Genomic DNA, 18,499 nt, shown 5'->3' on the forward strand with positions numbered 1-18,499 from the left:
TAAGTAGAAATGGAACTACTTTTTAGTCATGTGAAACTAAAGGTTTTAAAGACTGCACTATACTTTGAAAAAGAAAAAAAATCAAGTTTACGAAGATCTTACTTCCTAGATATGTAACCATGACCTCATTTCCTATCTATAAAATATGAGAAGTTTCTCCTATCTCTAAAATATGAAGAGCACCTGTTTCACACAGCGGCTATGAAGACTAAATGAGAGCATATAGAAAGTATAAAGTACTTAACATAGTATCGGTCATGCAAAAGTGTTCAATAATTTATACTTGTTTTGAAGATAACTCAAACTGGAATCGATCACAAGACACGGAAAGTACAGTAACATTATTTCAAATGCTACAAACTCAGTTTTTTAAATAAGATATGAGAAATTGACTAAATTTCTTTCCTCTGGGAAAAATTACTAATTAAATTAATATATAACTAAGACTGAAGGAGGGAGAGTAATCTATCTGGTTTCAACACTTGGCATCTACTTGCCTAACAATTCATTCCCTGTTTTGGAGAACCTGTGCCCAAGACAAAGTAACTGCTCCTCGGCCTTCATGGAGTTGGTAAATAGCTCTAATACGAGGCAGGAAGTAGTAAGTGTTCAGACAATCATCTGACGTTTCACTACTCTGTCTGAGCATTTCATGTATATACACACATCATTCTCATTGACTTTTCACAGCAGTCATCCAAAAGGTATGTACTATCTATCCATACTTTAGACTTGAGCAAAGTGAAACCAAAAAAGGTGTGTTTGTCACCAAACTCAGTGTTCCTTTCACATCCTGCCGCTTCACATAAAAGAGATGTTAAGTCAAAAGAGAAGAATTAGTTTTGATTTGGTTACAGCAGGATGGACCAAAGTCAGCTTCATGAAGGAGAAATAATTTGAGTTGTGTTTTGTAGGAGAGAATGAATGTGAATATACAGATGCCACGGAAGGAAAGTAAGCAGAGAAAACAGCATAAACAGGCTGGAAAGGGGCATATACAGGGATCAGCAGGTGGTTCCAGGATGTGAAGAGCAGATGAACAGGGTAAAAAGTGGCTGTTCATAGATGAGAAAGATAACCTTGGGCAAGAGAACATATGACCGTGGCTAGGGACGGTGGCTCATGCCTGTAATCCCAGCACTTTGGCAGGCTGAGGTAGGAGGATCGCGTGAACTCAGGTGTTCAAGACCAGCATGGTCAACATAGTGAGACCCCATCTCTACTAAAAATCTAAAAAATTAGCCTGGTGTGGTGGCTCATGCCCATAGTCCAAGACACTTGGGAGGGTGAGGCAGGAGGATCACTGGAGCCCGGGAGATCAAGGCTTCAGTGAACTATGATTATGCCACCGCACTCTAGCCCAGGCGACAGAGCAAGACCCTGTCTCAAAACCAATAAACATGTGACTGAATCTACCACTAAGGCAGGAATGGAGGAGAGCAGCTGAGATTGGCATGTTCATGAATTGCCTGGTATTAACTATAATTACTTAAACAAAAATCCAGGCTCTAGCTATTTATACACACTTACGCAGTTAAATGCTCTTGCCTTTCAGTCTTCCTAATTTCTCTAATATTGCCAAATTTTCTTTTGCAATTCCTTCATCCTCCAACTTTTTCCCACTAATGGCCTCTGCTTTCATCTCGTAGTGATCTAAGTCTTCTATATCCTGCAAAAAGAAGAAAAATGTTAGCTTATTCAACCTATTTTTCTTCAGCAGTTTCTTATGCCAAAAGTTAAATTATTCTTGACTCAATGGGGGACAAGAAACAGAATATATCTATCCTACGGGGAGAGAGAAAAAGCCCCCACATTCCATTCAAGAGGCTCCCACCTTCTATATCCTACATTTTATTTAAAAGCTAGACTCTGGGTAAAGCAGATTTCAAAGCTTTACAAAGTCATAACTATTATGAAATAAGCCATCATTTATTTATTTACTTCTTTAATTTTTATTTCCTTTTTTAAAACAGAGTCTCACTCTGTCACCCAGGTGGGCGCATACAGGGGTGATCTCTGCTCACTACAAACTCTGCCTCCCAGGTTCAAATGATTCTCATGCCTCAGTCTCCTGAGTAGCTGGGATTACAGACATCCATCACCACGCCCAGCTATTTTGTTTATATTTTTAGTAGAGACAGGGTTTCACCATGTTAGTGTTAGTACCAGCCTATCCGGGGCTTTATAAAGTTAAGAAAAGAGCCTGCATGCATGCTGAAGGCTGTGTGACCACAGGGCTTTTAAAGGATGCTTCTGTGTTCCCAGAGTTAGGTGGGAGCTCTTGGAAGGATCTCTTTTATCCCAGTGCTCTTGCTAAGAATGGAAAGCCCCTCTGCATAACTGCAGTAGCTGGTGCGATCCTCTGTTGACCTGCATCAGAGCCTGGGAAGTTGTGGTCTGCAAAGCTCACCATCTCATAATGGGATGCCACTAAATAGTATCCGAAGTTGATATACCCAGAAAGAGAGTTCAAAAATTATTTATAGAGGTGGAAAATAATCACCAGTAGAATTAAAATCAGAAACGACAAAGTTGGTCAGTGGAGTGGGGAAGTCCAGATTGGGGAATGTGATGTTTCATTATAAGGTCTTTCAGCATTTGCTTACTTTGGTCTGAGTGAAAGAATTGCCTCATTTTTTTGAGGGCCATGTACAGCAAAGGACTCGCCATCTGTCAGACACAGTGGTCAGTTCTGGCAAGGCAGAGTTGGAGGTTCCTGTCCTCAGGTGGGTGGGCAGGGACGGCAGCTTGCCGTAAGGTATCCAACAGCACCAGCGGCAGGAAATGAAAAGTGCTCAGTGATTGGTGGGATAGTGGTGTCTAGCACAATGATTCCTGCCAAAATCTTAATGGTGGCTGGGCATAGTGGCTCAAGCTTATAATCCCAGCACTTTGGGAGGCTGAGGTAGGTGGGTCACTTGAGGTGAGGAGTTCAAGACAAGCCTGGCCAACATGGTGAAACTCTGTCTCTACTAAAAAAATACAAAAATTAGCTGGGCGTGGTGGCACGCGCCTGTAATCCCAGCTACTCCGGAGGCTGAGGCAGGAGAATTGCTTGAACCTGGGAGGCAGAGGTTGCAGTGAGCAAAGATTGTGCCACTGCACTCCAGGCTGGCCAACAGAGCGAGACTCTATCTCAAAAAAATAAATAAATAAAACCACAAAAACAAACAAAAAAAAAAACTCAATGGTGTGCAATAAATGAAAATGCTGCCCCAGTCAGATGGGACTAGCATTTTTCAGCAACTTTCAAGGTCTTGTGTCACAGGAATGAAGATCCGAGTATTTCCCACCTGTGGAGGGGGCTGGTGAAGGAGTTTTCAGTCCCGGGCACCCTGGGCTGTGCTGAAAGCCTCTGCGTCACACTGCATGAGTTATTGGGAAAGAGAGCTCCCACTGTTCTCTTTTAACCCTTGTCCTTTTGTACCACAGCAATTGCTTTCCTGGAGATCAGAACCATGGCTGGGTTTAACATCATCTTTGGAAATCCTAAAAGGCAATGAAGCGACTTTTCTCTTTTCATTTTTTTTTTGGATACAGCTGTGTCAGTTTGTAATTTTATTTTCGTATCAGTTCTAATAGTGTGTCTGCTTGACATAGTTTCTATTAAATGGGCTTGATATTAAGTTACTTAAAAATTCAAGTATTTAGAGTTTCAGGGCCCATCGTCTTGATTTTTGGGGCAATACCTCAATTTCATACTGTGTTATTCTTTTCCAGAGAGATGGGTCACTGAATAACTTACATTTTATGGTTGTTTTATGAGAAACTATTTCTGGTTATAAATGGTAAACATCTAGGTTTTGCAGTAAGAAATAATTGATTATGTTAGAAAAAAAGAACCATAAGAAGATGTGTTTTTAATTTTGACTTCCTGTAAGTACCTTCTGGAGCAGAAGGTTTTCTCTTTGTGGATTCTGCATCTTGGATGTGGGGACTCTGTTGCACTGAGCTGTGCTCTGTGGGGAGGAGCCTGTGGCAGAACAGTTTGGGTTCTGCTGGCCGCCTTTCACTCTATTCAGGGAGGCTGGGTCCCAGAGAAAGATGACAGCAGTTAGGTCTTGTTGGGAAAAAAACGCGGCTACCAACCCTGGACCATTTTGCTTCCCCTGAACAAATAAGATAGTCATTTGCCTACTTTTGGGGACGGTGCCTGTGCTTTGCACAGGACGAGGTGGCAGCTGGCTTGCCTGCTGGCCTGCTTCCTGGAGATAGGATGCTCAGACCCACCGCTGCTCTTCAGGGGTCGTGGAAGGAATTAATGCACTTCCTTCTGTCCCCCAATCTCTGTCCCTCTACGTGTCTCTGGAGCTGAGCATGTATTCTTTTTCTTTCTTCATCTCAGTAGAGCTTTTAAATTAAATAGATGTTGCTTAAGCCATTCAGAAATGTTTCACATTTTAAAAAACAAAAGGTAGTTGCTGCCATGATTCCTTTGCCCACCCCTACACCGTGTCGTTGTAGGACAGTCCCCACTTGGCTGTACTGAGCCCGTCTGGAAGTGTTTCTCATTCTAATCAGAATGGAACAGTTTCAGTGCAGACTATAGGTTCATGTTAGTGATGAACTTGGGTGGAGATGGGGACACCGCTTGTTCTTTCCTCCTGGACTCTCATCCAGGGTTCTGAGCTGCCAGGGGCCTGGCCACTCCCACCCTGAGCCCTGCCTTGGCTGAGCTGATCACCGCTGCATGTCCCAGGCTGCCGGTCTGCCTGTCACCTGCAGTGCACATGTGTGTGCATGTGTGTGCATACGTACATGCACCACACACATACCATGCCCACCTCATACACACCACACACATACCCCATACACACCACACACCAACCACACACATTACACACACTGCATACATATCACACACCACAAACACTACACCATGCACACAAAACATACATACACGCTCAAGCCTTCCATACTACACTCCACACACACCACACATCACACTCCACACACACCACACGCACATATCACATTCACATCACACCACACCACATACCACACACAGTACACTCCACACACCACACCCTCCAGGACGCCCCGCCACCATACACACACAAACACCACACACCCACACCATACTACACATTTACCACATACACACCACACACACTGTATCTCATGAACACACCACACACCCCCGCCACACACATTTGCATGCAAACTACTCATTGAATGAATCTGAATGATTTAGTTTTCCCCAAATTAATACTGCCTGCCTGTGCACCCCTGGCTGTCCTGGCCGGCACATCCCCTGGTCCTGCCCTCCCTTGGGTCAGCACCGCCTCCTGTGTCTCAGGTGTCTCTGGCTGTGCCCTGTGGCGTGCTCATGTCCTGATCTTGTGGGAGGCTGGCTCCTCTGCTCCAGTGGCTGCCTTCCTGGAGGAGACCAGCTTGTTTGTCACCTCTCCTGATGACCAGAGCAGCAGCCCACGGGGGAAGTCCTGCTTCCTCCCTTCGCTGTCTGCCCTTCCCCACAGGTTGTTTTGTCTCAGTGCTGACATCTCCCCAGCTAGAAGAGGAGACCCTCAAAGGTGCACAGGTGGATTTGATTATAATGCTGGTGAATATTAAATGCGTTTTGGTGAAACACTCAACCAGTACATACATCTTTAATAAAGTAAAATGTCCAGGCCCCCTCTGCTCCCACCTCTCTCTCCCCTCCCACCTCTCTCCCCCTCTCCCCTCCCCAGAGGACGTGGCTGACAAGCCTTTGAGGGGTTTCCCCTTTCTGTGTGCCTTTGCGTGTATGTATGGGCTGGGCGGTGTGTGTATTCTCTAGACATCTTGACGGACCTGTAACTGGGATCTACACACGTGTGCTTGCTGTAGCTCACTTGCCATTTTCCCTCAAAAATAGGCCTGTAAAATCCCTCACTGTAGTGCGTGTTGCCCTGCCTCTTTAAAAACGCCACCAACTCTTCCAGCACGTGAACTCTGCCGTCACTTTTTTAAACATTCTCTTATTTATGGGTACTTAGGTTGTTTCCAGTTTTTTAAGAGATTGCAGCAATGAAAATCTTCAGCTATCATTTTTCACAGTGCTGTGGGAGAACGTGGTTGGAGGTGCTGTGGCGGTGGAGTGGCCCCATACGTGGCCAGGCTTTGTGGGGTTCTGACTCTGTCCTTGCCAATGTTCCTCCCCACAGTGGCTGCCTCTGGGGAATGATGGCTGTGTGAGCGCCCGCCATGCCCCACCAGAAGAGTCTACCGTGGCCCACCGGAAGCGTCTACCATGGCCCACCAGAAGCGTGAGAGCGCGGGGAGCAGCATGTTGGACCACAGGGCAAGGCCGGGTCCTGTCCCCCACCACCAGGAGCCCGAGAGCGAGGACGTGGAGCTGCCCTTGGAGGGCTATGTGCCCGAGGGCCTGGAGCTGGTCGCCCTGCGGCCAGAGAGCCCCACGCCCAAGGAGCAGGAGTGCCACAACCACAGCCCCGATGGGGACTCCAGTTCCGACTACGTGAACAACACCTCTGAGGAGGACGACTATGACGAGGGCCTCCCTGAGGAGGAGGAGGGCATCCCCTGCCACATCCGCTACTGCCCCGAGGACGAAAGCTACCTGGAGGGCATGGACTGCAACGGGGAGGAGTACCTGGCCCACGGCGCGCATCCTATGGACACTGACGGGTGCCAGGATGCAGTGGACTGGACGGCCTGGGCGGGCCTGCACCCCCATGGTCACGGGGCTAAAGGCAGCCAGGACTACCCTGATGGCCAACTGCCCAACACGGAGGATGTGTCCTCCGTCCTGGAGGCCCACGACCAGGAAGAAGACGGTCACTACTGTCCCAGCAAAGAGGGCTACCAGGACTACTACCCTGTGGAGGCTAACGGGAACACCGGCGCTTCTGCCTACCCCCTGAGGTGCGGGGACGGGGACCTGGAGGACCAGGAGGACCAGGAGGAGGACATCGACCAGATTGTGGCAGAGATCAAGATAAGCCTGAGCATGACCAGCATCACCAGCACCAGTGAGGCCAGCCCCAAGCATGGGCCTGAGCCAGGGCCTGCAGACTCTGCAGAGGCCTGCCCACCCATCAAGGCCAGCTGCAGCCCCAGCAGGCAAGAGGCGAGGCCCAAGTCGCCGAACCTCCTTCCCGAGGCCAAGCACCCCGGAGACCCCCAGAGAGGCTTCAAGTCCAAGACCAGGACCCCAGAAGAGAGGCTGAAGTGGCCTCACGAGCAGGTAGGACTCTAGCTGTCCCGGGGAAGGGAGCAGAGGGGCCCTAGAGCAAGGGACCTCAGGGTACAGGCCTCGAAGATGCTGAAGCGAGGCGGTGGGGGGTGCTGGGTGCCTTACAGTTCTAATGGTGGCTGAGCTCTTCATTGGTCCAGTTGGGAGACATGTTGCGTGGATGCTCCGGCCACTCTTAAGCTCACCGCTCAGACTCAGGACTAAAGCCGGTTGAGGGCTGAGGGGCAACTCGTGTCTCACAGAAGACACCCCTCCTCCCACCCTAGAAGACAGGTTCAATTTCTTGCCCACCGCCCTGGGTCTGCTCATGGTGGGGCAGTATGTGTGGGAGAGCCCCTCAATCCTCAGGGGTGTACTCAGACCAGCAGGGCAGTGGCAAAGACGTGGGGGTGCTGGTGCTCACCCACTGCTGCGGCCAGTGTTGGGTGGCCTGGTGGCTGGGGTCGGGGCCAGAGTGCATTTCACAATGGACGGGTGTCTGAAAGCTGGGGGGCCTTGGCCTGACGGGCAATCAGCTGTGAATACCTATTTGGAAAAGGATTTTTTGAAGGCTTGACAAAACCTCGGGGAAGAAACGCATGCTAATGAGGGCAGTGGATGTCAGCATAACTGTATTTTAATTATAGCAAAGTCAGCGTGCATTCTAATAAACACATTTGAAAAGCCGCCTTCCAAAAAAAGCCTCACTGTGAGTATATAAAGAAGATGTGATTATTGGACTCGGGTGAAGGAACTTCTATTTGGCCAATTATGTGGACTGCTTTCATATTTTTTAAAGCCTTAACTACTATTTTTTTCTGAGAATTCATGAATGTGTGTGTGTGTGTGTGTGTGTGTGTGTGTGTGTGTGTGTGTGTGTGTCTCTGTGTACTGAGAGCTTGGGTTTGCAATGGAAATCATATTGACTCCTGGATTTTCAGCACTTGTATTTTAATGTCTCGTCTTCTCTCTAAAGAACATTAAGTGTCAGTTGACTTCACTTTGGGGGTGTTCCTGTCATGCACAGCAATTCCGTGTTTACAGGGGGCTGTGGGATGCATAGGAAGTCCTATGGTGATGGCAGGCATGGGAATTTTACCCCAAGGGACTATGGTAATAGGGGGCTGACCAAGAATAACTCCTAATCCTATGTCAGATAATACCATGAGCAGCTCAGGAAAACTACGCACAACTCAGACATGTGCAGAAAGGAGATGTGGAATGAAATGGAGCCCCGTGGCCTGATAGAGGCCTCCAGGACCTGCCACACCCACGTCTGCCCCCAACTCCCCAGTCAACCTTCACAGAAGAGAAGCTCATCTCTCTCCAGCTGAGACCAAGCCAAGGCCCAAACTGTTGTAGCTGACGGATGTTTGGGCTAGGCTCATAGAAGCTGTTCCGCTCCTGCAGTGTCAACAGCTGCCTGTGGTCCAGGCTTCTGTCTGGTCCTGGTCCTTTTTTTTTTTTTTTTTTTTTTTGAGATGGAGTCTTGCTCTGTTGCCCAGGCTGGAGTGCAATGGCATGGTCTCAGCTCACTGCAATCTCTGCCTCCCCGGCTCAAGCAGTTCTCCTGTCTCAACCTCCCGAGTAGCTGGGATTACAGGTACCCGCAATCATGCCCGGCTAATTTTCGTATTTTTGTAGAGACAGGGTCTCACCATGTTGGCCAGGCTGGTCTAGAACTCCTGACCTCAGGTGATCCACCCACCTCAGCCTCCCAAAGTGCTGGGGTTACAGGTGTTAGCCACCGCACTCAGCCTTGAAGAGACACTGGGCCTTTTAAGAGACACTGGGTGCTGACTCACTTCTGGGTCTGCCCCATGGCTGGCCCGCCGGGTGTGCTCTGGGTGCAGCCAGGCTGTGCAGGTCAGGGAGCCTGAGCTGGACTTAAGGTGGGGAGACATCGCTCCCCAAGAGCTGCTCGGGTGCGACGTCAGGGTGGAGGCTGTTGCTGTGTGTGGCGGCATCACTCATTTACCCTCGTCTCATCAGCCTCTGTCCTTCGGCTCACCTGCTTGCAGGTGGCCTCTGATTCTGCCTCTGGAGCCTGCCTGCCCCCTCTTGATTCATTCATTGGGTTCCAAGTATGTGAACAATAGCATACTAGACACTTTTAGAAATATTTGTGTTCATCTTCAAGAGAGGGGGGTCATCCAGCCATTCCCCAGCCCTCAAAACCCACTCCACAGACAAAGCAGTGGCAGGTCAGGGCTCCTCTTGCTCTTCTGAGCTGCTGGCATAGCGAACACGGTACAAAAGAAAAGGATTTCACATGCAATAGAATTTCATTCACCCTGAAAAGGGAAGGAAATTCTGACACAGGCTACAATATGGATAAACCTTGAGGACATCCTGCTAGAGCCAGTCACAAAAGGACAAGTACTGTGTGATTCCACTTCTCTGAGGCACCCACAGTAGAGTCACAGAGACAGGAAGTAGAATGGGGGTGGCCAGGGGCTGGAGAGAGCAGGGAGTGGGGAGCTGGTGTTTAATGGGTGCAGAGGTTCAGTTGTGAAGATGGAAAAGTTCTGGAGATGCATGGTGGTGAAGATGGCACAACAGTGTGAATGTACTTAATGCCACTGAACTCTACACCTAAAAATGGTTAAGATGGTAAATTTTACATTATGTATACTTACCACAATAAAAGAAATAAGAAATAAAAGGTTTTTGGATGATGAACGGGCTCGAGCCAATTTGGACCCTCTAAAGCTAAGTTGAGCCAGTCTGAACCCATGTAGCCAGAATCACACTGGATTAGGCTGTTCTAGCACTTCACGTGGTGAGAATGGGGGAGAGAGAGAGAGATTGATTGACTGATCAGGGGGCTGTGCAGGGGGCGTGCTACACACTTGTAAACAGCCAGATCTCTTGTGAACTCAGAGCAAGAGTTCACCTATCACCAAGAGGATGGCCCAAGTCATTCATGAGAGATTTGCCCCATGATCCAGACACTTACCTCCCACCAGGCCCCACCACCAGCATTGGGGATTGCATTTCAATATGAGATTGAGGTGGGGACAAATATCCAAACTGTATCACCCACAAAGAAGCAAAAACATTTTGGGCCAAATCAAAACTATTTTGATGTAGCCACAGTAGGGATGAGCTGTGATTACACCCATTCAGGCCTGTGGACCTGCGGACCTGGCGTGTGTGGTCGTGGGGCGGTGGGTGGGCACATCCCTGGGAGGTTTCAGGAGGACATTCAAGACCAAAATGAGCCATGAGTAAATAATACAACCACATCCTGAGTGGGAGTGGGGGAGCCTCCCCTTCTCTCCTAGGTCTTGTATGGGTCATGATCCCACCTTGGCAGGAGTGGAAGGAACACAGATCCTACAGGCTGTGGCTTATAGTAAAGTGACTGTGGGCATGCCTTGTGAGTGTCATTCAAATAAACAGATATCGTTAAATCCACCATCAAATAACAGCGATTTCTGCTATCCTTTCACCTTTTCCACAACTTTAAATATCCCAGATATTCTACTGTGTATATTCCTAAAAGTAGACAGGTAGATTTAGTGAAGTTAACTGGATCATTGGTACCTTCTTTATAGATCATCTGGTGAAACTTGTTTTTCAAATTATGAGTTGTAGGCCTTTGTTTTAATGTCTGTAGCCTCAGGCAGTTCCATCGAGACTAAACTCAGTTTTTTTCTTATTAGGACTAATCTTATTGACCGGAACTGTGGACTCCCCATATTAGGAGAACAGAGATCTGGCCTATGTGAATGAGTGGAAGTTAAATACTGTAGAAAATGCCCTCTGGAAACTGAAATCTAATGCTGACTTACTATTGGTCATTTAATTTCCTTCTGGCTTGGGCACTATTGTTACATTCATTTTTCAGATGTCAAGCTAGTTTTCTCAGAATGTGTGCAGGGCTCGAGGCTGAGTGTGGAGGCCACTGGGTGAATACAGGAGAGGTCACAGGTCAAGCCTCCTGAGAGAACTGCAGACTTGAGCCTTCCATAGAGCCATGTGAATGATTTTTAGCCCCAGTAGGTTGCTGTCATTAAACTATGCACACAGGGCTTCTTGCTTTTAAGTTAGCAGGATGGAAAAATTGCAGGTGTTTGCAGCAAACATGAAGAACCAGCCATGCTGGCCCCTAAGCAATGGTATTAGAAAGGGTTGGTGAAGATTTTCTCATTTGAGAACTGAACAAAACCAAATGGAATTCTCCCTAGTTCTGCAGCTCTGGGGGCTGTAAGCGGCGGAGCTTCCACCTTCCCCACAAATGGACCCAGAGTGGCACCTGGTATGTGAGGCAGGTGACCAGGAGAAGGGGGTGTCAGTGGTTGATGGGCAGCTGCCTCCGCTGCCTGGTTGACCCAGCCCCTTCCTGGGTCATCTCCCACTTTGCCTGGGTGTCAGTCACTGGAGGGTTAGCTCAGTACAAACTGGCGGGTGACCTCCGTAGAGCTTAGGTGAAGGGGCTCTCACAGGGCAGTATGTTTGAGACCCTTAGAGGGCTCTCCTTACTCTTGCTTCTCCCATTATTTTTAAATTGTAGTAATACACTTGTAACATAAAGTTTACCATTTTAAAGTGTACAATTCAGTGGCATTTAGTACAATGTTGTGCAACCACCTGATATTTAGTTCCAGAACGTTTTCACTGCCCCCAGAGGAGACCCTGTACTTATTAAGCAGTCACTCCCCATTCTTCCCTCTCCCCCCAGCCCCCACAATGAAAAATCTTTTTTTTTCACACTTTGGATTTGCCTATTCCGGATATTCCATAAAGACGGGATCAGACAATATGTGCCCTTTAGTGTCTGGCTTATTTCACCAACATAATGTTTTCAGGGTTCATCCCTGTTGTAGCACGTGTCAGTACTTTGTTCATTTTTGTGGCTGAATGATATTCCACTGAATGGCTATGTTTTTATTTTCATTTTTACTTTTTGAGATGGAGTTTCACTCGTGGCCCAGGCTGGAGTGCAGTGGTGTGATCTCGGCTCACTGCAGCTGAAGGGCTATATTAAGTTTTATTTATCCATTCATCCACTGAGGGACATTTGAGTTGTTTCTACCTTTTGATTAATGTGAATTCTGCTGCTGTGACCATGTGTATACAAGCTTTTGGGAAATTTTATTTGGCTAGTCGTAACTTTAAGTTTTGTTTTGGCTATTTATTGTTGCTTAACCAATTATCCCAAAACTTAACGGCATAAAACAGCAAATTTGTCTCTCTCTCACTATTGTATGGGTTAATGGGCTAGCTGGACAGTTTTTCTGCTGGTCTCATTTGGCAGCTCTCACTGTGCAGTTAGACAGTATCAGGGACTGGTCGTCTGGATGCTCAGCTGCAGTGGAACGTCTGAGACGGCTTCTTCACCCACAGGTCTGCTGCCTTGGTGTTTCTTCATGCGGCCTTTCTACATAGCATCTCATACTCTTGGCCCTCTTCATGTAGCTTCTCTTTCTCCAAGAGGATAGTCAGTTCTTCTTTTTGGCTTCCAGAAGACAAAAGTGCAAGCTGTCAGATGTTCTTAAGGCTTAGACCTAGAACAGGCCCAGTTTCATTTCTACCACATTCTATAGGTTAAAGTAAGTCTCGGAGCCAACCTTGATTCACTGTGGAATGGGCCCTTCCGAGGACCTGAATGACAGCAGTTGTGGCTCATTGGGGACCAACTCCAAAGATGAAGCCTGAGTTCTGAGAACTTTTTCTTCTCTGATTACTCCTTATTCATATTTTATGTTTTGTTTTATAGATGTAATATATTCACAAGTGTCTTTAAGGAGCTATTTTGATACTCTTTTGTCCTCTCCCTAGCATGTCTTTTTTCTGTAATAATTTTTTTCTTAGTTTATTTTGGTCTTATTTTTCTTTCAAAAGCCTTTCCCAAAATATCTATTCTATGTTGCTCATCATTTGTCATCTTTTTAAAAATGCCCCCTTTTGTTCATTCATATTTGAGAGAAGGACTAGAAGACTGATTGGGAGGCTGGGTGTGGTAGCTCACATCTATAATCTCAGTGCTTTGGGAGGCTGAGGTGGGAGGATCACTTGAGCCCAGGAGCTCAAGACTAGCCTGGGCAACACAGTGAGACCCCCATCTCTAGAAAAAATAAAAATTAGCCGGATGTGGTGGTGCCCGCCTGTAGTCCCAGCTACTCAGGAGGCTGAGCCACTGGGAGGATTGCTTGAGCCCAGGAGGTTGAGGCTGCAGTGAGCTATGATCATGCCACTGCATTCCAGTCTGGGAGAAAGAGGGAGACATTGTCTCAAAAATAAATAAATAAATAAATAAATAAATAAATAAAAAAGAAGTTTGGGAGTTCTTTCAGGCCAAGACTTGTCAACTGATAGCTTTTAGGGGAAAGGGTTTTTAGGGGGAATTTATGCTGATTCCCAATTGTTATCCCCACCCCTCTATCTTACCTCTTTGTGCAATCATAAATGATGGCAGGAACTACTCCATTCCTCTGGAGGTGAAATCTACGTTCTCTTGCCTGAGGTAGATACATGTTTGCTGGGGTTCTGCTTAAGGAAATGTGGGAGAACAATGTGTTTCAGGGCCTGGAAAATGTGTTCTGTATGTAGGCTTTTGGTTCATCTGTTTTCAGTCTTGCCTATCAGTCCCACTCTCCGGGGTACCTGGTGTCTGAGTCTAGTGCCTCTGCAGGGTACTGTGGGACAAATTAGCCTCCTTGTTATCGGTATCCCCCTAACCTCCACCTTTGTTTGCTTTGCTTCATTAATTAACCATTTCCCATTTACTGTCATTGTCTATTGGAGGTGAATTCTCTTCTCTTGGTAACCCCATTCCTTTTTTTTTGTAATTGTGTGTGTTTATACAATGTTTATTCTTCAATGTAATTCCCATGGAGCCTCAGGAAAAAGAGCAGATGGGAGAAATACGTGTTCAGTGTTCAGTTTTCCTTCTGTAAGACACCCGCAACCTGTGTTTTTCACAGAATAGATCATGGACTTAATGCATATAGAGCTACTTTGTTTTTCATGATTGTGCCTTCAATTCTATGTAGAAATACAATCTGTGAATTACCTGATGAAATTTTCCTAATTTTGAATCATCCTTGTATTCCTATAATAAACACTGTTAGAATGCATATGGTAGTGTTTTATTTTTGCATTTTTACTTTTATATTAAATAAGATTATAGTTTTGTTTGTTTCCTTCTAGGCTCTTATTTCATTTCCGTACCAATGGTATGCAGGGCTGACTTGGGAAGCTTACATCTTTTTCTAAGATCTAGGATGTAGCTCTAGTTTACACAGTAATTTTCAACTGAAGGAGATTTTTGCCCCCCATGGGATGTTTGGAAATAATCTGGAGACATTTTTGGTTGTCACGACTGGTCACGATGGGAGGTGCCATTGGCATTTCTTGGGTAGAGGGGATGTTACTAAACGTCCTACAACACACAGGAGAACCCTCCACAAACTGTCTGGCCCAGTATATACACATCGCTGAGGCTGAGAAACCCTGGTTTAAATAAATGTCCAATTTGGAGAGTGAGTCTTTGACTGCCATTTTTCTTCTTCTATGTGTTGGTCTCCAGATTTCCCACTTTTTCAGTTAGTTGTAGTAACTGTAGATTCTTAAAAAAAAAAAAAAAAAAAAAGGATTGCTTCATCTGTACTTCTAGGCTGCTGTAAAGATGTATAAAGTTTTCACTTTTTGCATCATATTCACATTAGAAACACCTGAATTTTGGAGGGAACACATTCAAACGGTAGCAAATTTAGTAGAGCAAATTCCAAAGACATTGAGCCTAGGCCAGTTGTCAGTCCTGGGTATAATTTTAGATGTTTTCAGGCTCTGAAGCTTTGCATTTAAATGCAAATTTCGGAACAAAGATCTGTGTCTCTGCACTGACCAAATAGAAGGTATGTGAATCTTGATTGTTTTACAAGATTTTTTCTGCGGGGACTTTTGCAAGCGTGTAGGGAGAGATGAGAAGTTCCAAGGAAAAGGGTGTGAGGTCTTTGGGGCCAGCTTTGAGCTGGCAAGGCTAAATTATGGGAAGAAGGCAGAGAGATGGGCAGAGACCAGATGTGGGAGGACTTCCTGTGTCATGCCACGGAGTCTGGACTCCACCCTGTAGGTGACGGGAGCCAAGACAGGGCTTGGCGCAAACACACGGCACATTTGTGGTTAAGAAACGTCTTCCTTGCTTCCTTGTGGCCTTGAGGGATGAATTAAGGGGCTGGAAAACTGGGAGCAGGATGGCCTGTGCCCATGGTTCAGGTGAGAGCCGGGTGGGTGGCAGGGGCTATGGAGAAGGTGGCTGAGTTTAGCTCCAGTCCCCAAAAGGTGCTGTGGGGAGGAAGAATTTCCAGCTGCCAGGTCAGCCTCTTAGATCAATTTCTTTTTTTTCTTTCTTTCTTTCTTTTTTTTTGAGACAGAGTCTCACTCTTGTCGCCCAGGCTGGAGTGCAATGGTGTGATCTTGGCTCACTGCAACCTCCGCCTCCCAGGTTCAAGCAATTCTGTGGCCTCAGCCTCCCTAGTAGCGGGGATTACAGGCGTCCACCACCACGCCTGGCTAATTTTTGTATTTTTGTAGAGACAGGGTTTCCCCATGTTGGCCAGGCTGGTCTCGAACTCCTGACCTCAGGTGATCCACCCGCCTCGGCCTCCCAAAGTGCTGAGAATACAGGCGTGAGCCACCGCGCCCGGCCCTTGGATTAATTTCTTCATGCTTAAAATGAAGGAAACGTGAATCATTGATAAGGTGTCCCCTCTTTAACAAAGCAAGAGTTGGTTTATCAGGGCCTCTCTTCGCAGGCAGTGGGGTCTCATCCACAACCCTGGAAAAGAACTGGAAAGCGTTGCTCAGCCAGGTACGGAGGGCAGGGCCACGTGGGACTCCCGTCTCCAGGCCCCCTCTCCCCAGCTCCCGTTTCTTTCTTTCTTTCTTTCTTTCTTTTTTTTTTTTTCTGAGATGGAGTTTCTCTCTTGTTGCCCAGGCTGGAGTGCATGTTGCTGTGCACTTTGAGGGCAGGAACTGGCTCCTGCTCCAGTTTGCATCCTCTGCGCCCAGCACCAGGCCCATCTGCTCAATGCAGGATAAGCAGGTAGCTTCGGGCTGTCCACCCAACCCTTGCAGAGGGTGGAGCTACAGAGAGCATGAGTGGCCAAGATGAAGCCCTCATTGGATTCTTTGACTCTTTCTACTATGTGAGATATTCTCGATGTCTGAGGGATGAATGGCAAACAAAGTGTGGCCTACCCATACAATGGGGACAGTAGTTAGCCCTAAGAAGGAAGGAAGTTCTGACGCACGCTACAACACAGGTGGGCCTTGAGAACGTCACGCTAAGTGAAAGAAGGCAGTTGGAAAAAGACAAATGATTGTATGATTTCACTCACATGTGGCACCTGGAGTCGTCAAATTCAGAGACAGAAAGTAGAATGGTGGCTGCCAGGGGCTGGGGGAGGCGGAAAGGGGAGTTAGTGGACACAGAGTTTCAGATTGCAAGATGAAGAAAGTTCTGGAGATGGATGGTGGTGATGGTGGCACAACACTGTGAGTGTATTTAATGCCACAGAATCATACACTTAGAAGTATTTCAGATGGTAAATTTCATCTTTTGTGTATTTACCACAATTTTTAAAAACTAAGAAAATTAAGATATCCTTGATGTCAGATGCCAGGAGAGCGGTGTCAGGCATCTCACCAGCCGATTCTCCCAGAATTTTTCCTCCATCGGGTAACCACGAGCCTGGGGTATCCCAAAGAGAAGCCTCAGTGTAAAATCAACAATCTCAGTGGAGTGGCTTCATCAGGGAGTGACAGGGGCTTGACTTACTACTGGAGGACAAGGCAGCAGGCAGGGAAGATGGCCCAAGCCTGCTTTGAACTGTAAGGAGCACGCAGAACCTCTTATCCAGACCCAGAGGGCTGCCCTGTTGATCGCACAAACAGCTCAGGGCCAGCGGCGCAGGAAAACCCCAGGGTCCAGCCAGGTCACGGGCACAGGCCTGCACTCACGGGTCATTGCAGTGAGGATGGAGGTATCACTGCAAATGCGTAAGAGGATATTTTCAGCAATAGTAAAAATTTTAACAGATTTTAGAAATGAAAGGGTTCCCCCTGCATATGTCAAGAACCTGAGTTTCTTTCTGAAACTTGGGTGGGACCCTTTAGAGTTGCTTCAAATAGAAAACACACCATTGGCGGCCACTCCCCTGAGGAAAGGCAGACTTCATGGCTGAAGGCGTCACCCGAGTGCTCCCGGTTTTCAGCATCACACGGAGTGGCTCAGGTGCCCATTCATTTTATGAGTCAGCCTGGGGAGAGTACCCACAGATTCGGAGTCACATCTCTGATGGGACACAAGCTCTACCCTTTCCAAGCATTGATGATCCTGAGGTTGATCAATACTGAGCACTGATGTCTGTGAAAACAAATCACTTAGGTGCAGAGACACCGCAATGACCATCCCGCCGGGGGCAACTGCCTGATTCCTTCCACATCCTGGTCAACATCCCTGGCCAACAGGGCAGCCCACGGACAGCTGCTCTGCCTGGCTCCTGCTGAAAAGCCAACAGCACAACAACTCTGCCCTCCATACAAAACCACATGGGCCCTCGAGATCACACTGGGGCGCCCCCTTTGCCCCCACTTCCTTGGGCTATGGCTGGTCTGTCTGACATTTGCTCTGGGAGATGAGCCAGTGTCTGCCCAGGCCACCACGGGGGCAGAGACGTGAAACAGGCTTCAGCTACTAATTTTCCATTAAACGAGAAGAAAATCAGCTATTGTGAGAAGAGTCACATGAAGGTACCTAAAAGTTGTCACAGTCCACTCACTCGAAATAAAACCCATCCCATTAGGAACATTGTCATTGCAGCCCATCTCCAGCACTCTGCTCTATATAAAAGACTGACTGTGGCAAGATAAGGGTTTAAAATTGAAATCAAAGAGCCATTCCTCAGTGATACCCAGGAAATGAGGCACACGGGCAGATATTCAACCCGCCCACACCAAGAATCCTAAAAGTTACCGTACAGATTGCTCGTTTTCAAGCAACACACAATGATACAAGTAAGTCCTCAAGAAGACTGCATGGGTGGAGGCACTGGACTTCTAATCATGCCATCTCTCAGCTCAGGGGTCCACGACAAAGCTAACCCCACTGAGATGAAAAGCCACTTACCCCTTTTTCATCACTTGCAATACAAATTTCAGAACCCATCCCAAACTGGAAGGAAGGATACGATTGAAACTGAACTCATGCCCAGCTAACCTGGGAAGTACACCCTCCTCAGATAATGGAGACCCACCAATTCCCGGGTGTCAGACGTCACACAACCTCTTCTCCCACCAGGGCTGGGG

At 47.2% G+C, this 18,499-nt stretch overlaps 2 protein-coding genes across 10 annotated transcripts in view; one reads left to right on the plus strand and one right to left on the minus strand.

Annotated features, from left to right (window-relative positions):
* LOC134728406 (golgin subfamily A member 8B-like) overlaps positions 1-18,499 on the minus strand; it is a 58,493-nt gene that overhangs the window by 24,388 nt on the left and 15,606 nt on the right. For 5 of the 9 annotated variants that reach the window (XM_055098833.2, XM_063597052.1, XM_063597048.1 and 2 more), the window contains one exon: positions 1,531-1,669. The exons of 1 other annotated variant lie outside the window; for it this stretch is intronic. The gene's annotated coding sequence lies outside the window, so the exon portion shown is untranslated. Of the gene's footprint in view, positions 1-1,530; positions 1,670-3,293; positions 3,490-4,138; positions 4,351-18,499 lie in introns of all 9 variants that reach the window. 3 more of the 9 variants (XM_063597049.1, XM_063597046.1, XM_063597045.1) reach the window with 3 other exon arrangements.
* On the plus strand, positions 5,746-7,204 carry LOC134729047 (amyloid-beta A4 precursor protein-binding family A member 2-like). The gene has a single exon (XM_063596493.1). The coding sequence runs from the start codon at positions 6,236-6,238 to the stop codon at positions 7,202-7,204; it is 969 nt and encodes a 322-aa protein (XP_063452563.1). The 5' UTR covers positions 5,746-6,235.

The sequence above is a fragment of the Pan paniscus genome, chromosome 16 (genome assembly GCF_029289425.2).
Source record: "Pan paniscus chromosome 16, NHGRI_mPanPan1-v2.0_pri, whole genome shotgun sequence".
In the NCBI taxonomy this organism is placed as follows: domain Eukaryota; kingdom Metazoa; phylum Chordata; class Mammalia; order Primates; family Hominidae; genus Pan; species Pan paniscus.

Coding starts and splice junctions, on each gene's coding strand:
- LOC134729047 (XM_063596493.1), top strand. CDS start 6,236: ATGGCCCACCAGAAGCGTGAGAGCGCGGGGAGCAGCATGTTGGACCAC.